This window comes from Trachurus japonicus, chromosome 22 (assembly GCF_045865225.1).
Source record: "Trachurus japonicus isolate A0001 chromosome 22, Traja_1.0".
Lineage (NCBI taxonomy): Eukaryota > Metazoa > Chordata > Actinopteri > Carangiformes > Carangidae > Trachurus > Trachurus japonicus.
The window spans coordinates 30,019,104-30,043,055 of record NC_140928.1 but is presented as its reverse complement, the minus strand read 5'-3'; the positions used below and the strand labels follow the sequence as shown (position 1 = coordinate 30,043,055).

Sequence of the window (23,952 nt, the reverse complement as noted above, 5' to 3'; positions counted from 1 at the left end):
ACAAGTGAAAATGATCTAAAACAAGTAGATTTTTAGGTAATGAGTCTTATTTTAAGTTTAAAGAGATTAGCTTTGACTAGAAATGAGACATTTTGACAAGAAAGAAGACAAATATTCTTGGAAAGATTTAGAGTTTTTGCAGTGTGGGACCTGGCTGCCGTATACAGGCTGTCATTGTGTCTGCCTCTTCAAACACTGTGTGTTTGTGGAGGAGGAGGAGGAGGAGGGGGGGGGGGTGCTAGGTGGTAAAATGTTAAGAGGAGGGGAGTGGTGCAGACCCCGTCATTCACAGCTAATTTGTCGTTTACACATGCAAGTCAGCTATTACTGCTCAAATGCATGTAAACACTGAAAGACAGATAGGTCTGAGAGAAGGATGTGTGTGTGTGTGTGTGTGTGTGTGTGTGTGTGTGTGTGTGTGTGTGTGTGTGTGTGTGTGTGTGTGTGTGTGTGTGTGTGTGTGTGTGTGTTGTGTGTGTGTGTGTGTGTGTGTGTGTGTGTGTGTGTGTGTGTTCAATTGCGTGGACAAGTTTTGCAACTGTACATGTGAGTGTGTGTGTGTGTGTGTGTGTTATCAAATATTTTCCTGTGTATTTCATTTTGTGAGTGCATGTGTTTGCATGTTGATAGGTATGTAGAGGTTGGTGTGTTGCGCTGTTGTGTGGTTATGTGTGAAATTACAGGCTTGGTTTAGCACAGGAAAGCATGGCAGTCTGTAATCCTAAAATGACACCATGTTTTTCCATGTAGTAATGGCTGTTAACATGGCTCAAAGTACACGTTGCATAATGGCCCCACACTGTTAAAGCCCTGTACAAGCCCCCACCCCACCGTGCTGCAGGGTGGGACGGCTGCCATATGCTAAAGAGACCAGACAAAGCATTGCAGAAAGTGAAAGTAGAGATTAGCAGGATGTGGTTTTTATTGGATGTGAATCATGTCACCGTTTGACCAGAACTGTAACGTTATCAACCATTTTACATCCATGTGATTTATCCTGAGTGCAGTGGGAACACGCTGCCTGCAGCTGTGTACTGTACAGCAACTACAGTCAGCCCTGTGTTTTACAAAGTTCAGCTTTGATTTAAAGGCAGTTAATTAGTGTCAGACGACTATGAAACTGCCTCCCACTCAACTCTGTGTTCTCAAACTCATGGGGTTTTCCCATGGCCAGGTGGCTCACTGCTGCCTGCTGCATGGGAACCATGTAGGCAACTGAACATGGTGAGCAGGGGGCAAACAGCCCACCCCCACCCCCACACACTCCTGCGAAACACCTCGGCTGCAGAGTGGTTGAATTATGACGCTCAGACACAAAGATAGAACACAGGGTATGTGTGTGAGAGAGTCTCAGTGTGTGTGTGTGTGTGTGTGTGTGTGTGTGTGTGTGAGAGGTGAGGACAGAGGATAAGATACACGTACATGTGCTCGTGATTATTTACTTTCATTCCCACAGGTGTGTGTATATAGTATGTGTGTGTGTGTGTATGGTTAGCAGAGTTCAGCCATGCAGACAGACACGTGACTTTTTATCTAGATTAAGATTCAGATAAACTTGATTCGTCCTATATACACTGTCCTATATACATACTGTTAAGACGGTGCAGAGTGCATCTCTTTTGGCTCATGACCCCATTTTAACATCACAAATTTCTGGTGCATTGTATTTGAACTTTAAATTAAAGAAAGTGAAGTTATACTATAATTATAATTTTAAAAAGAATAATAATTAGTTAAAAAAAAAAATATATATATATATATATATTTTTTTTTTTTCATTTGAATTTCAGGTGACCCAACATGGGGTCCCGACCCAAAGGTTGAAAAACACTGACCTAGACTGTAGATTGCACATGCCTCAAATTCCACATTTGAAAAGAAGTTAAGAATCATAATGAATTTAATAGTTTAAAAGAGATTGTGACTGCAGACCCAGCTGTATCTTCAAGTCAAATACAATAAAATAAAATGAAATGAAATGATATAAGTAAACCCAGTTAAAAAAAGGTTAAAATTGGTTAAAACCTAAGTCAAAACATGGACATTGACAGTACATACATTCATAAAGATGACACATGTGTATCTCGTTCTTTGTGTGTGTCTGTCTGTCTGTCTGTCTGTCTGTCTGTCTGTCTGTCTGTCTGTCTGTCTGTCTGTCTGTCTGTCTGTCTGTCTGTCTGTCTGTGTGCTCCCTGTACACAAATATAAAACATCTGGTTTCATGTGTTAAACATCTGTGAGGTGCAGTTGATCAAACAGAAAATGGTAGACACAGCAAGAGAAAACATACTGAGGTTAAAAACTGAAAATCATTGTATGAATATCGACTGAAATTTGCTCCACAATTAGTTTTTCTCAGCATTATTTCCTTTTGAACTACAGAATGCCCTGATCTCCTTCAAAGCCCTCACTGACTTGAAGTTGTTTAATGTTTTGCAGCGCTGTAATAGAGGAAAGAAAAATAGTGAGTGCAGTGTAACACAAACACTGGGAGTGTGTGTATGTTCCATGAGTACATGTATAGGACAGTAAAACACTATGATGAGTCAAGAGTTTGAATGTCTGCTGTGATTGATTGCAAAAGTCATTTTTACATGTACACTACTTGAAACACTGGTGCATAATCATTAACATATGCGCATGTGTGTGTGTATGTTTTAACTCATTCAGTAACGCCTGTTTTCACAAATGCTCCAAGGGACCTGACGGTTGAGTCTGGCCAGGACGTCCAGATTCCCTGCAGCGCTCAGGGCCAGCCGCAGCCTGTCCTCACCTGGAACAAGGTTAGACGCCACCAGCTCCTCTTGGCTGAGTGACGCGCCGTCACTTTGCCACCACACAGGCCCCAGGGTTAGACAAAGAGCTGTTCAAGTGGTTGACAGAGAAGAGGAAATGTGTGTGGATACTCATATAGTCACTGCAGTGATGGGAATAACAAGTTATCAAAAAAAGTTACTGTTTCCCCCATTATAACGCCGTTACCGTTACTGACAATAAAATGTGCTGTTACTTGGCTGGGGAAACAAAATAACACACCCGTTAGAGTGTACGTTATATACACATTCTTCTTCCAACTATAGGAAAAAAGACATTTATCTGGAACTAACCAAATCAGTATTCTTTAGTATTCCTCCACACAAGCAGGACCTGTGGTGGTGGGCGTCGCTTGTGTGGAGGAATACTGAGTGAGTTGGTTAGTTCCAGATAAACTGTTGAACAGAGACTGAAAGATCAGTTCCTGCAAACATGGAAAAGTGAACTTGGCAGCATGACGTCATGTGACATTTATATAGAGCTTAAACAAGAGTTTAAATTAGAAAAGTACCTATTGTGTTCAAATCCAAAGTTTAGACAGGCAATGAAATTGAATAACACCAGAATACCAAAAGTCATTGGATGGTATACAGGCCTACATAGAAGAGGTTTTTAACCTTTCTGATGATAACTGTCTTGGTGATGAGTTTCATGTTTTATTTGAGTGCAAGAACACAAGTATTATACATTTCAGAGAAAAATATCTCCCAAAGTATTATGTTAGTTGTCCATCTATGTTTAAACTCACTTTGTTTCTACAATTTAATAAAACAAAAGTTATTTATAAGTTAGGTGCCTTTCTGAAGAGCGTTCTTCCTTTGTTTCTGTAATATTTTATTATAATGATTATTTATTCATCTATTTATTTTTTCATCTAGTTTTTTTTCTCCAATTGTCAGAGATGGAAAGCACGTACAGACTTGCTACTTGCTACGCTTGATTACTAATATTATTTAATGTTTGTGCTCCACCATGTAGTGGTCGTGAGTTAAATAAAAAAAAAGTGAAGTGAAGATAATGGTTACAGGGTTGGGTGGGCGAGTCCAAGTAATGTGACATATTTGAGCTTTTTTTTTTTTAAAGTAATGCTGTAGTTACTTTTCCTGGTAATTAGTTACTTTTATAATGTAGTAATTCAGTTACTAACTCAGTTACCTTTTGGGGAATGTAACTTGTAAGTGTTTATTTACTTTTTTAAAAGTAAGTCATTGTAGTATATAGAGGTAAATAGTGCCTCTGCAGTAACTGAGTGATTAAAATGCTCCAGCTCTTGGAGGTCTGATCAGCCTGTCAGTTGACCCCCGCCTTCATGCTAGTCCATAGGGTCATGACCTTTTCCCTCTGCCTTCCCCTCAACCCTGCCCCCTCCCAGGATGGTGTGCAGGTGACAGAAAGTGGCAAGTTCCACATCAGCCCTGAGGGTTACCTGGAGGTGAAGGACGTGGGCACAGCCGACGGTGGACGCTACGAATGCGTCGCTCGCAACCCCATCGGCTACCAGGTCGCCAGCATGGTGCTCACCGTCACAGGTAAGAAACAGCTGATCAGCACTACTGTACATGACCTGACGGCGTTCGCTGTTGGTTCCTTTTCTGGCTGACGTAGCTTAAAGGTTCATATTTACTAATACACACGTCTCCAGTGTTTTATTAAAGAGAGTTATTAAAGAAAACCATCTCAGTGTAGTTTTGTCTCTCTTGGCCTTTCAGCCAATCAGAGGATAGAATCAGACTGTAGGATCTGGCAGACTGTTTTGGGAATGGTCAAATAGAAATAAATTTATTTAAAACATCTTCCTAAATGAAACAATTAGGTCCTGAACAATTATTTTTCTCTCGATTAATCTACTGTATCAACTCTTGTTTTGATTAGGCTGTTAATGAAAGGATGAAATTTTCAACTAATTAGTTTAGTTTAGTTTAATAAGTTTATTTGTACCAGGGACAATGTACAAAATAACATTAGTCTCGAAATGAGAAGAGATGCCTTGTACCGGATTTAGTTTACTAGCTACTTTCCATCCGTAGTCCCTGGGCAGGTGAATAATCTGGCGATTATTTTTTGTTTAATCTATTTATAATAATTTACGAAAAAATAAACACTTTTCTCCTTTAAATTCTTCATTTATTTATTCAAACAGTTCATCTTGACTCTCACCACTCCAGTGGCCAGCCCAAGTAAAGAATTCAACTAACAAGAATAAATAACCCCTAAATGAAAAAAAAAAAAAAATCTAATCAAATGTGGAAGACATTAACTCACATGAGTGCAAGTGAATACAAACAGAACTTGATTAAATAAACACAATCTCACCTCTCTATCTCTCTTCCTTCAGTTCTTATCTCCCTCACTTTCACTTTCACTTTCCAGGCTTGCTAGGACCAAGTGCCGCCATTGTTCCCCTTCACTCTGTTTATGATTTTTTTCCCCTCTGTTTATTATCGTCTGCTGTGTGTGTGTGTGTAACCAATGTAATAGATGACAATGCAACGTATGTTGTTAGTGTCGACGTATTTACGCCACCGACCTAATCGATTACGTTGAATAATCGGGGGGGCCCTGAACAAGAAATATCCTATGATTCCTCAGAATAAATATTTAGCAGCCACCAAGAAGAGAAGGGGAAAGAGGAAATGAGGCAGAGCGGTGCGAGGTGTGAGCAGTGTGAAACATAACAGGAAAGAGACATTAAGTATGTTCAGTATATCATTGTCACCTTAGAGGAAAGCTTTCTGCTGATCCTCCCTGTCCAAGTCAGTCAGTAATTTAGTCACACTCTGCTGCAACGCTATTAGATTCCTATCAGCTCCTCCCTGTGTGAGTTGGTGTTTCCTGCAGAGATTTCTCAGGTCAGACCACAGCACTCTGCTGGTGAACCATAAACTGTATCACTGTGCTCAGTTGTTGTTGGACCCTCTCAGTCCTCACGTCACAATCTCACTGTTTTCAATGGCACACTAAGATAACGGAGCGCGCCAGAAATGTGTTCACTCCACCTCCAGGAGGGAAGCTGGAGTCACTTACAGCATGCAGCTGGAAAGAAGGAGCACTAGCTGGCCCAGGTTCTTTCTGACAAACCATTACTTTACCACTCCTTAGAGCAGTGGTTCTCAAAGTGGGGTCCGGGGACCCCCAGGGGTCCTTGAGAGGGTTCAAGGGGGTACCCAACTTTTTCTTGAAATTTTTTTTTTTTTTGAGAAATTATATATACTATATATATATTTATTTTTATTATTTTTTTTTTTTAATTTTGAAACTTTTTCTAGATTTCTTTTTAAACTTTTTTTTTTTGAGAATTTTTACCACTTTTTTTCTAGAATTGTTTTTTTTTTTTTTTAGAAATCTTACCACTTCTTTCCAGAAATGTCTCTGCAATATTTCCAAAAATGTACGCCATTGGCCCTAATTTGAACGTACATTGACTAAAAACGTAATGTAGTCTCAGAACAAATATTTGTGTATTTCTGGTGTTTGCTTCAAAATTTTGTCCAATGGGGATTTGTGGTCTAATTTGTGTCAATTCCTTGATGTAAAAAGGTTTGAGAACGACTGCCTTAGAGCACTGAGAACCTCATGTATGTGAAAAACAGACTATAATGACACTGGGTTATGCAAATGGCATAGACGCCTTTATATAAATATTTGTGTAGCACTTAATTGGCATTTGATTGAAAAATGACTAAACCACACCTATGAGTATGACTATTCTTTTGTTTGGTGTATCGCACCAGCAGAGAAACAGCTGATCCAAACATGTTGAACTTGAAGGCTCTGTGTCTGTCTCTGTGTGACCACAGTTCCTGCCGTCAGCAGAGAGGGAGACACCTTTGTGAGCACCTCCATAGAGCAAGCCATCCGTAACGTGGACAGCGCTATTGAGTCCACCAGGAGACGTCTGTTTGATGGGTAAGATGTGAGAAACTCACACAACAAACACACATACAGTACACACACATGCACACAAAATACAGTGCAACAAACAGTGTGACACAGCGATTTGTTTGCCTTCTTTGGAGCTGAAATACATGCACATACACAATTAATACAGAGTATTGTAATAAATCAACATATGAATAGAGACACAGTGACCCTCACAACTTCATCAAGAGTATTTTCAGTAACTGAATCAGAAAACCATGCAGTCTATCAGCTGTTAGCAGTCATATTATGTGTGACTTGTAATGTTGAACATGAAACATGAACGTAGTGCAATTCAAGGTTATGGTGACATTTCACAGCACATGTCCACATTAGCCCATATCAGCATAGGGTGTAAAGTATTATAGAGATTCTGCGTTATGGTCTGTTATTATATAAATTGGTAGCCTGACAAGCCAGACTATATCACTAAAATGTATAGTCTGGCAACGACCGGTAGACCTCGGCTCAATCCAGGGGGCGGGATGAAGGCTGTCTTTCAAACTGCCTCTGCACGCAATAGGGTAGCGCTACGACCAATCAGAGCAAAGAGCAGGATGACGTTAGCCTGACAAGCCAATTAAAATGTATGTCGCCATCACGTTAAGCCCGCCCAACGACTCTCTAAACAGATAGAGCGCTGTGATTGGTGAACACAATCGGTGTTCGAGACCGTTCGAGACTCAAAAAGTTCCTATGGCTTGTTTCTAGACCCACCTACGGAGCAAATATTTTTGCTGCCGCTAGGGTGCGTCTAGATTTCTAGGCTAATAAATTGGTAGTTTCTGTGTGAGAATATGTGGAGGCTGATGTTTACACATTAGGCTTGTATTTACTGGCACTAAGTCTACATCTTAATGTAGCTCCAGTCTGCATCTGCATTATGTCCTCACTCCTTTTACATTTAGACCCATTGAAATATTCTTTATAGCCTCAGTATATGACTCAGTGCAGATCTCCATGCTCATGGGGCCTAAGTTAGAATACTAATCGCTTGTCATCTTGGCGCATGACTTGCATGTTCTAAGTTTGAGTCAGAGCCCTCGGGGTAAGAGTGTGGCCATTTAAATGGAAGGCTAAAGTTGCTGCAAGTCTCAGAGATTATGGCCTGTACCCTGTGGCTTCAGTGGACGAGGGTTTCAATGGTTTTAGGTCAGACTGCTTCAATTAGAGCAGTGACACAGGCTGCTGCATCAACGGCCATTTATGGCTGTTACAATGAAGGTCACTGCCAGGTCACTGGAGGAGATGTTAACGAATCCTAGTGAACGACAGTGGTGTTTTTGTTGGCACTCACTCACTCACTCACTCACTCACTCACTCACTCACTCACTCACTCACTCACTCACTCACTCACTCACTCACTCACTCACTCACTCACTCACATGTATGCTGTGTGATATGGCCAAAAGAAAATCCACTAAAAAAGGTCAGACCTATTTTTTTATCAACACATTAAGATGTCAAACAACTTGTTGGTGTTTAAATAGTAACTTACGAAGATGATGTCATACTGCACATGTAAGCTATTACATGTGTATTATGACATCATCTAAATGTGCAAAGTAAGACCATTTTAAAAATGTTGTTTTTCACCTTGGATAATACCACCTGTGGATCTGGCATGTATGGTAATAGAAGGCCACACCCTCCGGTACAAGTCTGCACTTCTAGAACTGAGTGTGTGTTTAAAAGAATGACCCGAGGTGATAGTAAAGCAATGCAGTGGTCTTCAGAGGAGAGTGCAAGCAGTGAACAACACAGAGACATGCGCACAGACTCAGCGGTAGGCTCATGATGGAGGAGATCCAACTCATGAGTGAAATGATTAAGATGTTTGTGCATGTTTTTGGGCTTCTCCTCGTTTGAACTCTCTGACCCACTGTGGCTGAAGCAAAAACTTTTTTCTGGAAAACATCAGGGAAAGCTCAGCCTGCTTGTGCAGCCCTCAAGGAAAACAAAACGAAAATTTGTGGTTTGAACATGAAAAGGTTGTTTTTTTTCTAATTTGTCTTTCTCTCACCACTCTTTACCACCATACATTTCCTACCAATGCACTTCTTCTCTTTTGTTTTTTCTCCACATAACACCATATTCATTGTCCCTCCTCCCTTCATCACTCTTCCCTCCTCTCTCACCTCCCTAACACTTCATCTCCCTATCCCTCATCCCTCCAGTCAGCCTCGTACCCCAGGAGAGTTGCTAGCTCTTTTCCGGTATCCGCGTGACCCCTACACGGTGGAGCAGGCTCGTGCTGGAGAGATCTTCGAGCAGACTCTGCTGCTCATCCAGAACCACGTCAACCAGGGGCTGATGGTCGACACCAACGGCACCGGTGAGGTTGATAAACTGCTGTGCTGCCTCCACAATGAGGTTGTAGAACCTTGTCTGAGACATCACATCTCTGTCTGTGCAAAAAACCTAAACATGTAATGGCTGCACACAGCCTGTTGTACCTTTATTCCACCTTTCTCTATTAAGGCAAGGCAAGGCAAGGCATCTTTATTTATATAGCGCATTTCATACCAAGGCAACTCAATGTGCTTTACATAAAGACAAAACATAAAAAAAAAAAAGAGAGAAGCATAAAACAGAATAAAACAAACACTAAAAACAGAGTTAAAAGCAAGAGCAAATAAAAGTAAAATAAAAGAAAATAGATAAAGTTAAAATTTCTTAAAAAGAGCTCAGCTATAAGCACGTGAAAAGAGAAATGTTTTTAACGTGGATTTAAAAGTGCTCACAGTTGGGGCTGATCTCAGTTCTGCTGGTAGTTTGTTCCAGTTGTGTGCAGCATAACAGCTAAATGCTGCTTCACCATGTCTGGTTTGAACTCTGTGCTCCACTATCTGACCTGAGTCAGTAGATCTCAGACTAGAGCTCTATTGGGTTATACTCGACAAACATGTCATTCATGTATTCTGGACCTAGACCATTCAGTGATTTGTAAACCAGTAGCAGAACTTTGAAATCTATTCTGTAGCTGACTGGGAGCCAATATTAAAGGTGCTTACAAGAAATATGACGTATTGTTGCTGTGCCTTCAAAGGGGTAGTTCAACATTTTGGCAAATTCACCCATTGCATAATCCCCGTAGTCATAGCAGTAGGTTCATCACCTTTAATTAATCGGTGCATGTTGTTTTGAGATCAGTGGGGCAGAGACGTGAGCTGCTCAGCGAACACAATGGAGGTGAATGATACAGGTCCTCTGTCCCTCAAAACTCATCAAATACACAATCCAACAACTGCAAAACACTCTGGTGGAGAAGTTGTAACCTGCACATTCACCACGCTATGAAATAATAACGTATAATTATGTAACATTACGACACATTAAGAAAATACTCGGAACTACTTGCGCTTTTGAAATCACTCCGCCCAGCAGCCGTGTCTGGAATGTAGTTCCAGCTACGTATTTACCTCGAAAACAACTCAATCTTGTAATGTTACATTATGAATGTGCAGGTCACGACTTGATAATTCAAGTCCCTTACACTGAGTGTGTGATGCTAATGAGGTCATTTTTCTAAGCCAGAATAATATGTTTTAACTTTGTGAATAGACCTGCTTCCTGTGTTGCCTCACTTACCGTGAGGAAGAGTATCATATCACAGGCTCTGTAGCTGACAAAAGCCAAGGGCTGCAGCATTCTGTCAGGGCGTGAACAGCCTCAGCGGACCCCTGGGAGTCTGCTCACTGGTTTACTGGTGTTGCAGGCTCGCAACACTCCCAACAGTAGTGGAGACTTTGGCATAATATTATGGATTACGCTGTATTCAAAGGATGGGGAAGGAAGTATGACACCATCAGTGATTTCAGCATGTTTTCTGATGAGCATTCCCACAGTATAAGACAACATATGAAGTGATTGGTGCAATAGCCTATGTATTGCACACGAAAACCTGAGATGAACTTCTATGTATATTGGTGTAAAGAGAAAGGAGCATCCAGTGAGATTTAAGCTGCAGTCTATGACCCATACGAGTAATATCTGAACAACATACAAACCAGTGCACGCCCCCACACCCTTAGATCTAGACGCATATCGATGCTGTGCATGTTTTATTGGTGTTGACAAATGACCAAATTCTTGCAGAGTGAAACACAACATGCTTCTAAAGTGTCATTGTGAGCTCAGTATGAGGCTCCCCTCCTGATTCCTAAGCAAAGTCTCATGCAGCCAGTAATTCAATTCTGAACCACTCTATGAATTACCATGTTATTGTGAGCAACACTTGGCTGTGTGTGAGCCCTCCATCTGTATGCCATTTTCTCTTAAGCATGACCCGAGGCAGAGAGGACATAATCATAGAACAGTTGACAAGGAGCCCATAAACAGTTTTATTAGGCCCGTGTCACTCCACACAACACTGAGCTACACTGTACTCTCACAGTCCAGCGCACGACAGATTCTGGGATTGTTCCGCGCCGATGTGCAGATTTTCTCCGTTATGCATGAGTTTGGGAGAGCAAGGGTTAATTTGGATGTTTATACACACACGCATCTGTCTTTGTTTGCATTCACATACACATGGAAAAATACCCTGTGGTCCAAGAAAGAGAAGCATGAAAACACTGGTTGTAATGGAGGGTTAGATTTAACAGCTAAAGGTCAAATGTGCACGGTCTGTAATTATACATGATGTCTCATATGTGGCACTTTGGAAAGTTCTACTTATATCTATGTATTCTGCACAGCCTATGGATTTATAAAGGAGTAAATAGGTGTAAGGAGCTGCAGGTGAGAGATAAAGGTGGAAAATAGTGTTGTCGGAATAGGAGGAGGGGTGAAAATAGAGAGCTCTGTGAAATAGGAACAAAGAGAGACAGTGTTTTCATTACTTATGCCAACAACCAAATGTTCATTGTTGCACTGGCCCCAAACCAAGTTAACAGAGATTTCTGCCCGTCAGCAGAAACAAATGAGCTGTTTTTATTGTAGCTCTACCTCATCTGGGAGGGCAACGCCACAGTTTCCCCCTTCTCCTCTGAACTCTCACACACACACACACACACAGTTGTGCACGCATGTGTGCATGTGTGTGAGGAAGGGTGGAGAGAAACTCCCACCTATCCCCCTCAATGAGGTCGGCAGCACACACTTAACACTTGTTCTCATGCATGACCACATTGGTGATCTATCACAGACACACACACACACACACACACACACACACACACTGATATACTGCATGTTGATGTTTTCACATTTCACAAAGCAAGTCAGGGCAGGTTAGTGAAACCGACAGGAGGTTCTTTCCAGTCTGAGAGCAGGAGACTGTGTCTGCTATAAAATAGATTTTACACATTTAAATCACGTTAACAGCCTCTATACTGCTTTGTAGGAAAAACTTGCTATCCTAATGTTCTTTATTTCAAATATTTACTTTTTTAAAATGTGTTTTTTATTAGTGGTGAGGACACACAATCAAATAATACAGGGGTGTAACATACATGGGTGATTACTGTAACAAACAACAGCATAGTAGAAACAAGTTTCCAAATAGGCGAACAGAGAGAAGACGAGAGCAAAACAACAGACAAAAAAAGAAGGGTAACACTTTATAATAAGTACACACTATTAAGCATTAATAAATACTGAATTCTTCATTTATAAAGCATGACTACTAATGAATACAGTTACTATGTAGTTTATAAATACAGTTAGTGCTTATCAATGATGAGTAAAACATTTTTATCATACTAATGAGTATCCATGTGTTATAAATGATGAATTCAGTATTTAATGCTTAAAGGGATAGTTCAACATTTTGGCAAATTGGCCCATTGCCATAATCCCATTGTTACCTTTATTTGTCAGTGCAAGCTATTTTTAGAACGACGGAGCAGAGCTGTGAGCTGCTCAGAGCTACACTACGGAGGCTAATGGGATTTCTTGGTTTTCCTCATCAAACTCATCAAATACACAATCCAACAACTCCAAAACGCTCTGGTGGACAAGTTGTGACCTGCACATTCACCACGCTATGAGATAATAACAGAACGTTACCAGACAGAGTTGTTTTCGAGGTAAATACAGAAGCTACTTGCTGAAAAACTGTCCCTGAAGGCAACGCACATCAGCAGTTTTGCATGAATTTACTTGATGAGTTTGATGAGGGAAACCAAGAAATCCCATGAGCCTCCGTAGCGTAGCTCTGAGCAGCTCGCCGCTCTGCTCCGCCGTTTTAAAAACATCTTACATTGACAATTAAAGGTAAGGAACCTACTGCTATGACAATAGGGATTATGGCAATGGGCCAATTTGCCAAAATCTTGAACTATCCCTTTAACTAATTACTTATTATAAACTACTTATTATAAAATGTTACCAAAAAAAGCTAAGATTTTTTTATTGTGTGTGTGTGTGTGTTTGCATGTGTGTGAATTCTTGTGTGCGATATTTGGATCAGGGGAGAGTGCAGTAGTCAGAGAGTAGCAGAGACGATGAGAGAGAGAAAAAAGCAAAATACATAAGTAGGTAGTAGCCTACTGTATAGCAGCCACTTCAGATATTTACAAATCAAATAAGGATTGGTTTCAGAAACCTGCTGCATGTGAGTCTGAACCCTCTCAACGTGCTGACTGTGTGTTTCCCCTCCACAGCGTTTCGCTACAACGACCTGGTGTCGCCACACTTCCTGGACGTGATCGCCAACCTGTCCGGCTGCACGGCCCACCGCCGCTTCAACAACTGCTCCGACATCTGCTTCCACCAGAAGTACCGCAGCCACGACGGCACCTGCAACAACCTGCAGCACCCCATGTGGGGCGCCTCGCTCACCGCCTTCGAGCGCCTCCTGAAGCCCGTCTACGACAACGGCTTCAACCTGCCGCGCGGCGCCACCGACCGGCTGCACAACGCCTACAGGCTGCCGCTGCCCCGGCTGGTGTCCACCGCCATGATCGGGACGGAGACCATTACCCCCGACGACCGCTACACTCACATGCTGATGCAGTGGGGTCAGTTCCTGGACCACGACCTGGACTCCACGGTGGCCGCCCTCAGCCAGTCCAGGTTCTCCGACGGCCAGCTGTGCACTCAGGTCTGCACCAACGACCCGCCCTGCTTCCCCATCCAGTTCCCCCTCAACGACCCCCGCCAGCTGCGCAGCGGCGCCCGCTGCATGTTCTTCGTGCGGTCCAGCCCGGTGTGCGGCAGCGGGATGACGTCGCTGCTCATGAACAGCGTCTATCCCAGAGAGCAGATCAACCAGCTCACGTCTTACATCGACGCCTCCAACGTCTACGGCAGTTCGCGCCACGAGTCGGAGGAGGTCCGCGACCTGGCCAGTCAGAGGGGTCTGCTGCGCCAGGGGATCATACAGCGCACGGGGAAGCCGCTGCTGCCGTTCGCCACCGGACCGCCCACCGAGTGCATGAGGGACGAGAACGAGAGTCCCATCCCGTGTTTCTTAGCGGGGGACCACCGAGCCAACGAGCAGCTGGGTTTGACCTCCATGCACACGGTTTGGTTCAGGGAACACAACCGCATCGCCACGGAGCTGCTGAGGCTGAACCCCCACTGGGACGGCGACACCATCTACCACGAGGCCAGGAAGATCGTGGGGGCTCAGATGCAGCACATCACCTACAGTCAGTGGCTGCCAAAGGTAACACTTCCTTTGTTACCAGGGGTGTGTGACCATACACTCAGCTCACGACACGATACACGATATTGGGTTCATGAGAACGAGGCGAGAAAACTACAATGACTAAATAATATGACTGGACAAACAGACTGATTTATTTAACTGAATCACAAAACAATGCAGGTGCATTTTGAAATGTTTTATAATTTTGCATATATGACCTAAACATGAGCTTTTAAAGGCCCCATGGCATGAAAATGTGATTTTGGTTATTTTTTTCGTGCTTGGGGAGGTATCTGGGCCATGTACTATATACTGTCCCATACATCAAACTGGTCATAAACGGAGAAACACACACCGCCCATTTGTAGGAACTGTCTCTTTAAGATGAGCAGATAGCACTTCCTCCTTTGTGTGATGTCACACACAAGGTAACTCCGCCCACCGCAACCAGTTGAGACCTTTGGGCCCTATGTCTCCTGCAGTTAAAAAAACATGGTCACTTGGAACAGACATGGGGGGGTACACATGTTGGTTGTTGTAGTAGTTGTTGTAAGTAGTCGGTACAGCTACCGATACCAGTGGAGTTTTTTTCTTTTTGCCTGTTTATTCAGCTGGGTCGGTGCGCAAGTCTTATCACCCTGTGTCCACCCTGTGAGAACAAAAAAACTTGTGCGTTGATGATCCATTCGCAAACTTTCAGGTTTATGACTCAAAAACTTCTCACGCGAAACTCACTGCTCTCTGGCTGGATTTTACCTTCAGGCTGCCGTACAAACATGGTGGCACAAGATGGCGACTCTCTCTAAAGCAAGACCCTTGTTATATAAAGACTAATTATAAAGCTATGAAAACCCAATAAAATGTTGTTATATATTGATTATACACGTATACAAATATATTCATGGTAGTATATTCAGATTTTGCCAATAAACCTTGGCAATTATTACACACTGGACCTTTAAATGAGAAATATTGTCAAATTTAATCTTGTGTCTCACCCCTATTTGTTACACTACTACTTTTCTGTCTTCAGTCTGTGTTTCTGTGTTTCTTGCTGCAGTCAGTAATGAGATAAAGATCATTCCATCCCTTTTCCCATCTCCTAGATCCTGGGGGAGGTGGGCGTGAAGATGATGGGCTCATACGCAGGTTACAACCCCAACATAAACGCCGGCATCCTCAGCGCCTTCGCCACCGCTGCGTTCCGCTTCGGCCACACCCTCATCAACCCCATCCTCTACAGGCTGGACGAGGACTTCCAGCCCATCCCTCAGGGACACATCTCCCTGCACCGGGCCTTCTTCTCCCCGTTCCGCATCGTGAACGAGGGAGGCATCGACCCGCTGCTGCGCGGGCTCTTCGGCGTGGCCGGTAAGATGCGCGTGTCCACGCAGCTGCTCAACACGGAGCTGACGGAGAGGCTGTTCTCCATGGCCCACGCCGTGGCTCTGGACCTGGCCGCCATGAACATACAGAGGGGACGGGATCACGGGATACCGCCGTACAACGACTACAGGACCTTCTGCAACCTGACCTCAGCCCAGACGTTCGAGGAACTGAGGAATGAGATCAAGAACCCGAGTGTCAGAGAGAAGCTGCAGAGGTAATCAGACTCTCAGTGTTGTGATTCACAGGGCTACAATCACATCTACTCCAGAACCTATGCTATGTAATAAGTGTCCACACAGTGTGTTGTCCCTGACTGGTGTCTGTGTGTGGCAGGCTGTACGGCACTCCTCTCAACATCGACCTGTTCCCTGCCCTGATGGCTGAGGACCTGGTCCCCGGCAGCAGGCTGGGCCCCACCCTCATGTGTCTGCTGGCCGCTCAGTTCAAACGGCTGAGGGATGGTGACAGGTACAGTAACAGTAACAGTGCACTCACCTCAACACTCACCAATACACCAATACTCACTATATAGTGCACCATACAGTGACTAGATAGATAGACATCTAGCCTGACAAGCCAGACTATATCATTAACATGTCTAGTCTGGCAACGACCGGTAGACCTCGGCTCAATCCAGGGGGCGGGATGAAGGCTGTCTTTCAAACTGCCTCTGCACGCAATAGGGTAGCGCTTGAGCGCTATGACTAATCAGAGCAAAGAGCAGGATGACGTTAGCCTGACAAGCCAATTAAAATGTATGTCGTCATCGCGTTAAGCCCGCGCAACGACTCTCTAAACAGATAGAGCGCTGTGATTGGTGAACACAAATGGTGTTCGAGACTCAAAAAGTTCCTATGGCTCGTTTCTAGACCCACCTACGGAGCAAATATATTGGCTGCTGCTAGGGTGCGTCTAGATTTCTAGGCTAGTGGACATCCGATGGTCTCTATCCAAAGCAAGATATCCCATCATGCATTGCGGGCATGGCTAGAGGTTATGATCACGGTCAGCATTGATCTGCAACGTTTTAATTATGCGATGTAATAAAGTAATTAACTGTGCGGTGTAGTAGTGTCCCACAGGGTCAAGGTCACGTTTATTTATAGAGACCCTTATTTACAACCGAGGTTGACCAAGGTGCTTTACACAAAATAAATAACAATAACAATTTCAGCAATAACAGAGATAAATACAGATACTAACTAATTTTGAAAATTCAATTTTTTGTTTTGTTTGTTCGTTTGTTTTATGTTTTTAATTAATGTGTTGAAACTATGTGCTGTCATTCTTGGCCAGGTCTCTCTTGCAAAAGAGATCTTGGATCTCAATGGGACAAACCTGGTTAAATAAAGATACGTTAAACACACAAAACAACTTTGGTGTCACACAGGTCTGAAAGTCGGGGACAAAAAGTCTCCACTCAGTCACTTTCAGTATGCTGCTGCAGCTCTGTCTGACCTAGGGCTGGGCAGTTATGGCAAAAATCTAAATCAGGATTAATTCAACACTTTAAACAGTCGGCTTGGTGTTTGAGTTTTCCTCCATGTTCCATGAAGCAGACTGGATGGAGCAGTGTCATGTGACCACACAGCCAGTAGTGTGTTTTTCAGGGCATGGTGCATTAGTAGGGAGAGAATTAAAGGGAGGAAAGTGAAATAACCAACACAGGCAGGATTACATCGGTTAGAGGCTCTAAATGTCGGTTTTGATTAAATAAATATTCAAGTAATTACCCAACCCTAGTCTGACCCCAATAAATACTAAGCCCAATGTGGGATCATGATTAAAGGCTTTTTAGCAGTTTTTTTTTTTTTGTTACTCTTCATTTTAATACGTGCATGCCAGCAGCAGCCGGGGTCGGAGGCGTTAGGTTCTTTGGTTGTCGGCCTGTTCCAATGCTGTGAATGTGATATCTCAGTCTTCAGATTTAGCACAAACATCCACTTGGTGTGGAGGAATATGTCAGAGGTCACGGTGACCTCATAAAAAATTGGACTCAAATATTAAAAAGGATAAAAAGAGGTGATGATATCACAACGTTGTTTAAAACACTTGTGGTCATTATTCTGGTCTTATACTGAATCTAATTCTAAGTAATTCTAATAACACATCTCAGTAGTAAGGGAAACAATAGAAGACCTGATGGTACTAATCCTCTTGATCATGTCTCTACCTCTGTCCTCAGATTCTGGTATGAGAACCCAGGCGTGTTCACTCCGGCCCAGCTCACCCAGCTCAAACAGGCCTCTCTGACCCGAGTGCTGTGCGACAACGGGGACAACATCACGCGCATCCAGCAGGACGTGTTCCGCGTGGCCGAGCTGCCCCACGGCTACGGCAGCTGTGACGACGTCCCACAGATCGACCTGCGCATGTGGCAGGACTGCTGTGAAGGTGGTTTTTACTCTCAGAATCACAAAATATGCAGATCTCTTCTTTTTGGACATTTTTGTGTTGTAGATTTAATTTTAAACGAATCTTACTCATCGATCTGTATTCAATAAACCATAATAACAAAGTGAAAAGATCCATTTATTGGATTATTACCAGTCTAATACAAAACCAGTACTTCATGGGAGTGAAATGTTGCGATATTTCATTTCTGTATCAATATTCAAGATCACTGTATAGATTTTTTATGAACAATTTACATGCAAACATTCACAGCAGTACTTCATTGTTGTGTTGCATTTAAAACTCGGCATTCAGCCATCGAATCCTCCGCTCCAACAGAATGAGATTTCAGAGAGTACAGGTCTGTGGCTCATCACAGGCTCAAGCGTTAACTAACTTGCAATTTTTTTCCCCAAAAAAGAAAAAAATCACGACATGTCGTCTTGTTATAGTTTCGCAATATATCGTATCTTTGCCCCTGTATCGTATTGCCAAGTTCTTGGGAATACACTAACACTTTACTTTGAAAAAACTGTGCAAGTTTACACACGCTGGCTGCAGATGTCAATCAGAACGGCAGTAAAAAAGATCTGCAGGCTGCACGTCCTCCACGCTGAGGGTGAACCATGTATTGTGAAACCACCACAACCCCTCGCTGTCCCATCTCTCATCATCTCAGCTCCGCTCTTCAAAGCTCTCGTCTTGTTTCCATGATGAAAGAACACATAGTTCAGCGGCGCAGGAAGCTGTGGAGACGTCTCCGTCTCCGTCTCCGTCAGCGGCTCACGCTGCTCCACTATCAGGGCTCAAGTCGTACAGTATCCTCACCTTTTGTTTCCCTTTGATAACATCTCCCCTGGAGGCAGCTTGGCTTCACACTAATCACTGGTTACATGTCGCAATTTAGAACCCCCCCCCTCCCCCGAAAGGGACAGGGTTATTCTCTGACCACAGCACCACTGTCTCCTGGATCTCACTCAGTGTAAACGCTGCGTGACTCCTCCGAGAAGAGCTGAGTGGATGAATAATTTTTTTTTTTTTTTTTTTTATCAAGCTTTTGCTCGTAATGAGGAAGAGAAACGTTCAGCATCTGTCAGAGGGTGAATTTAATAAATACAGTCTGAAGTCAAATGCCATAAAATGTCATGATGGCCCCTCTGCTCTGCTGGATCAGCACTTCAGTCAGACAGCAGACCTCCTCCTCCTCCTCCTCCTCCTCCTCCTCCTCCTCCTCCTGCTGCTGCTTGTGAACTCTGCAGCTATACCCAAAGCTTGTGCTTTTTACTGACTGCCCCGGCTAATTGCAGGGGTAAAAGATGGTATTTGGAGTTAAGTCCTGGATGTTTAAACATTCCACCCGTGGGTGCAGCTGACAATGCAATGTGAATAGGAGGTGAATGAAGAGGCACCCCCTGCTGTTATAATAAACCAGCATGAGGGTTTAGATGGATGGTTAGCTCTGGAGCGTTTATTCAGAGATATGATCAGATGTGACACGAACAAGTGGCTCAGATTACAGGGACAATGTTTTTAGATGAACTCTTTGGAACTGTGATCCACGCGGTGAAGAAGACTGGGAACCGTCATGGTGAAATAAGTTCACCGTGACGATGGTGAGGTGGAAGTATGAAAGATGTAATCAGTGCTCTTTTGGAGTTTCAGGGACACAATGTGGCCGTTAACATCCCACTGTCAAACACACTGTGTAGCAGGTAGAGCAGACCATACACTATCCAATAGTCAGAAGGTTGGTGGTTCGATTCCCAAATGGTGTGTATAAGTGTATCTGTATGGTAGAGAAATACATTATCTTAGTTCTGACCACAGCAGCCTGGGTTCAAATCCAATTTGCAGCCCTTTGCTGCATGTCATCTGCCCTGATGTCCTGTCACTCTCATACTATCTGTCACAGTAAAAGCATAAAAGCCCCAATACATAAAAAAAAGAAGTAGCAAAATGATGATTATTAATAATGGTGATAATGCAGTAACAATAAAACAAATAGATGAAATGAAAGTGTATCTACCTTTTTTTGTCAGCTAATGTGCCAAGTTCATTTTAGGTATCATTTCCAATATCTTATACTATATTTTCTAATGGACAAAACCACAAAGTGCCACATTTGTGATGAATGAACTCTGTGATGCAGCTTGAGCTTGAGGAAAATCCTAATGCATTATCCTTGGAGGCTGAATAGACAGGGATTTAAAAAAACATTTTAATAAGCACCACATGGTGCCTCTTAATTATTCTCCTTTCATCCCCGAGTCTGAGCCCAGCGCTCGACCTTCTTGTACAAATGTACAAGAGAAGAGCAAAGCTAATAAACAGAGAATATCCTGCCAGAGAGAAGAGGGAGGAGGAGGAGTTACTGTAGTTCTGTCTGTCTGTCTGTCTGTCTGTCTGTCTGTCTGTCTGTCTGTCTGTCTGTCTGTCTGTCTGTCTGTCTGTCTGTCTGTCTGTCTGTCTGTCTGTCTGTCTGTCTGTCTGTCTGTCTGTCTGTCTGTCGAGCTGCAGCAACATTCACAGTTGTGTTTGGCCAAATCAACAGTGAGGACACTGCTGAAAGCTTGCTGTGTGTGTGTGCAGCGCGGCGGGGTATCAGAGTGCATCTGTGAGCTCATGCATATCCATCAACATGAGATAAGTCTTGTTGTTTTTATTTAGACTGTCTCTTACAGGCAGCAGCCTGGTGAGTCAGAGGTGCTCTGAGGAGGCTGATAAAGTTGTAGAGCTCCTGACTGCACAGCTGGATCCGTCTGTCTGTCTGTGGCTCCGCAGCTTTATCATCTACTGTTTGTTGATGCTCGGTTCAGTACCTCCAGATGTGTACCGGGGCATGAGCTGGTCCTCAGCTTATGACCAGGGCCACAGCAGTCTGAATTTAATTTAGCAGCTTATTTGGTCATGGCACTCAGCTGACCATGGGCATTAGTGATTACCGTCACTGATGCACATGACATCAGTGCCATTCAAATGAAATTCTAGGAAATTTTTTGACAGGATCACTCTGCTCAGTGAGGGCAAAGAGGCAGTTTGTTACCCAGAAACAAAAGATATTCTGTCTAGATTTCTCTGTGAGTGTCCTAGTAAGAGGACATAAAAACCAAATCACAGCTCTGTCTTTGTCTTAAACTGACACATTTGGTTTTTGTTAGTAAAATGAGATTTTAGCAGCAGCAGATCAGCAGCTTGGAGGTTCATGAATAGTCTCCAGGGACTTCAGCTCATTCAATTATTCCATTGTCTTACAGAAAAAAGAGCAGCCACACTGTGGTTGAGTGTAAATATGACTCAACAAGATCATTTGTTAAAGCGATAGTTCAACATTTTGGCAAATTCACCTATTGCCATAATCCCTATAGTCTTAGGAGTAGGTTAGTTACCTTTAATTGTGTGCAAGCTGTTTTTAAATCGGTGGGGCAGAGACGTGAGATCTGCATGGTGCGTGGTATTTCTACCTTTCCCTCATCAAACTCATCAAATACACAATCCGACAACTCCAAAACACTCTGGTGGACAAGTTGTGACCTGCACATTCACCACACTATGAGATAATAACGGAACGTTATGAGACAGAGTTGTTTTTTAGGTAAATGCGTAGCTGGAACTACATTTCAGACACGGCTGCTCGGCATAGCACAAGTAGTTCCGAGTATTTGGTTCATGTGTCGAAATACCATGCACCTCCATTGCGTTAGCTGAGCAGCTCACGTGTCTGCCCCACCGATCTAAAAACAGCTTGCATCGTCAATTAAAGATAATGAACCTACTGCTGAGAATATAGGGATTATGGCAATAGGAGAATTTGCCAAAAATGTTGAAGTATCCCTTTAAAAGCTGTTCTACAACAGTTTTGAACTACATCTTCATTTACACTGACCCTACAGTGTTGCCTCATGTTCTAGGTTTTTACCTTTTACGTACGTTCTGCGTCTTGTCTTTTGCACTCCTCACTGTTGATATTTAATCAGATTGAGTAAAATAACAGAAGTTGATTCTGAATGTTGTGAAGTTGAATCAGCAGCAGCTCTTTGGTTTGTTCCTCTGTTAGTGACCTGCAGTGTGCTTAGTTGTGTTGTGTTTGACCACTCACCAGACTGCAGAACCAAGGGTCAGTTCAACGCCCTGTCCTACCACTTCAGGGGACGCAGGTCAGCGGAGCACAGCTACAGAGGGGATGAACCTGCCAACGGCATCCAGGAGACCAGGTAACACAGCCCGGCCAACATCTGGACCTGATGTGTAAATGCAGCCAACAGTTTGATGAATCTAACCTTTGCAACACTTGTGCATGGAAATGCAGCTGTTTAAGATTTTAAAAAGTTTCATGCAAGAATTTAGAATGTGAAAAATGTGATGTATTGTGTATAAGTGTATTATTGACACCAAGAGTCTCATTACATTAAACCTGACTTAATATTCCCTGTGTATCTGTACATTTGCAGCCCAGTGGAGGAGGTTGTACAACGTCCTGTAAATGTCACTCAGACTCCTAAAAAAAGCACTGAACCCTCAGTCACCGACTTCCAGGACTTTGTCACGGACATGCAGAAGACAATTACAAGTTTACGAAAGCAGGTATGCACCTGTAACCACACACACACACACAATCAGGAATGGAATAGTAATTGTCATGTTTTTTTTTAATGATACATGTGAGAAGCATCTGATGTGGTCAGATCAGATCTTCTATGACAGGTGTTATGTGCAACACTGGATCAGATCAGATTGCTACGATGATAATTTGCTTCTCTGAGGTGGTTTATGCAGGTGTTGTTGTGTATGAGGTATAATCCTGATAGAGTGGAGGTAATTTACCTCTTTACTATTAAAAAGGGGTGAATTGTGTTGAATAGTTCAGTCAAGTCCTGGTCTAAAGCTCAGAGACATGTGCAGCTGAGCATCCCTCTGCTTCTCCCAGTAAATTTAAAACAGTCCTCTGAGTTTAGACACGTCCTGCCTCTCTCACATGCTGCGTGCACATCTGCTATCTCTGTAAGAGAAACAGTGCTGTAGGCTAACACACAGGCTCGGGCCCAGTCCCATACATTTCTCATTAACATGTCAGCGGTACACTTAATTCCTCTGGATGGGGCCCAGCATCCTGACCCTGCACTCTGGTCAGCTACAGTCTGTGAGGTGCAGGATGGTTCAAGTATGAAGAGTCCAGTGTTTTTAGAGAGTTGAAGATGTGAAGAGAATCATGTGTAGTTTATATTATAGATAGCAGATTCAAACAGTATGGATATTCTCATGTACAGTGTTGGGCACGTTACTTTTAAAAAGTAATTGGTTATAGTTACTAGTAGGCCTGTTTGATTAATCTGTTTTAGATCCTAATCGGATTATTAAATTAGGACGATGTTAAAAACTGTAAATCGTAAAAGCAGAGCACTCCCCGTTGTAAAGTCTGTCTGAAGTCCGTGGCAGTTAAAGATCACAAAAAATGTCTTTGTCTTTTGTCATTTCATAAAACAAAAGTAACTGAGTTACTACATTTTAAAAGTAACTAATTACCAGGAAAAGTAACTATTGTGTTACTTTTTAATAAAAATGCTCAAATATGTCAAATTACTTGGACTCGCCCCCCTAACCTCTAACCTCCTGTTTGTCTGGAACTAACCAACTCACTCAGTATTCCTCCACACAGGCAGGCTCCGCATCTGCCTGTGTGGAGGAATACTGAGTGAATTGGTTAGTTCCAGACAAACAGCTTTTTTCCGACTAGTTGAGGGACTGGAAAAAAATGTGTATATAATGTACACTTTAACAAGTGTATTATTTTGTGATGGGACTTCTTTAATCAAGTAACAGCGCATTTTATTGTCAGTAAAGCT

General features: G+C 42.9%; 1 protein-coding gene across 2 annotated transcripts in view; it reads left to right on the top strand.

Annotated features, from left to right (window-relative positions):
• Positions 1 to 23,952, top strand: part of pxdn (peroxidasin) — a 71,255-nt gene that overhangs the window by 43,228 nt on the left and 4,075 nt on the right. For both annotated transcript variants that reach the window (XM_085766704.1, XM_085766702.1), the window contains 10 exons: positions 2,671 to 2,783; positions 4,187 to 4,343; positions 6,612 to 6,720; positions 8,910 to 9,067; positions 13,341 to 14,347; positions 15,436 to 15,932; positions 16,052 to 16,186; positions 17,904 to 18,112; positions 22,212 to 22,323; positions 22,561 to 22,693. In XM_085766704.1, coding sequence (XP_085622830.1) covers positions 2,671 to 2,783; positions 4,187 to 4,343; positions 6,612 to 6,720; positions 8,910 to 9,067; positions 13,341 to 14,347; positions 15,436 to 15,932; positions 16,052 to 16,186; positions 17,904 to 18,112; positions 22,212 to 22,323; positions 22,561 to 22,693 — 2,630 coding nt within the window. The remainder of the gene's footprint in view (positions 1 to 2,670; positions 2,784 to 4,186; positions 4,344 to 6,611; positions 6,721 to 8,909; positions 9,068 to 13,340; positions 14,348 to 15,435; positions 15,933 to 16,051; positions 16,187 to 17,903; positions 18,113 to 22,211; positions 22,324 to 22,560; positions 22,694 to 23,952) is intronic.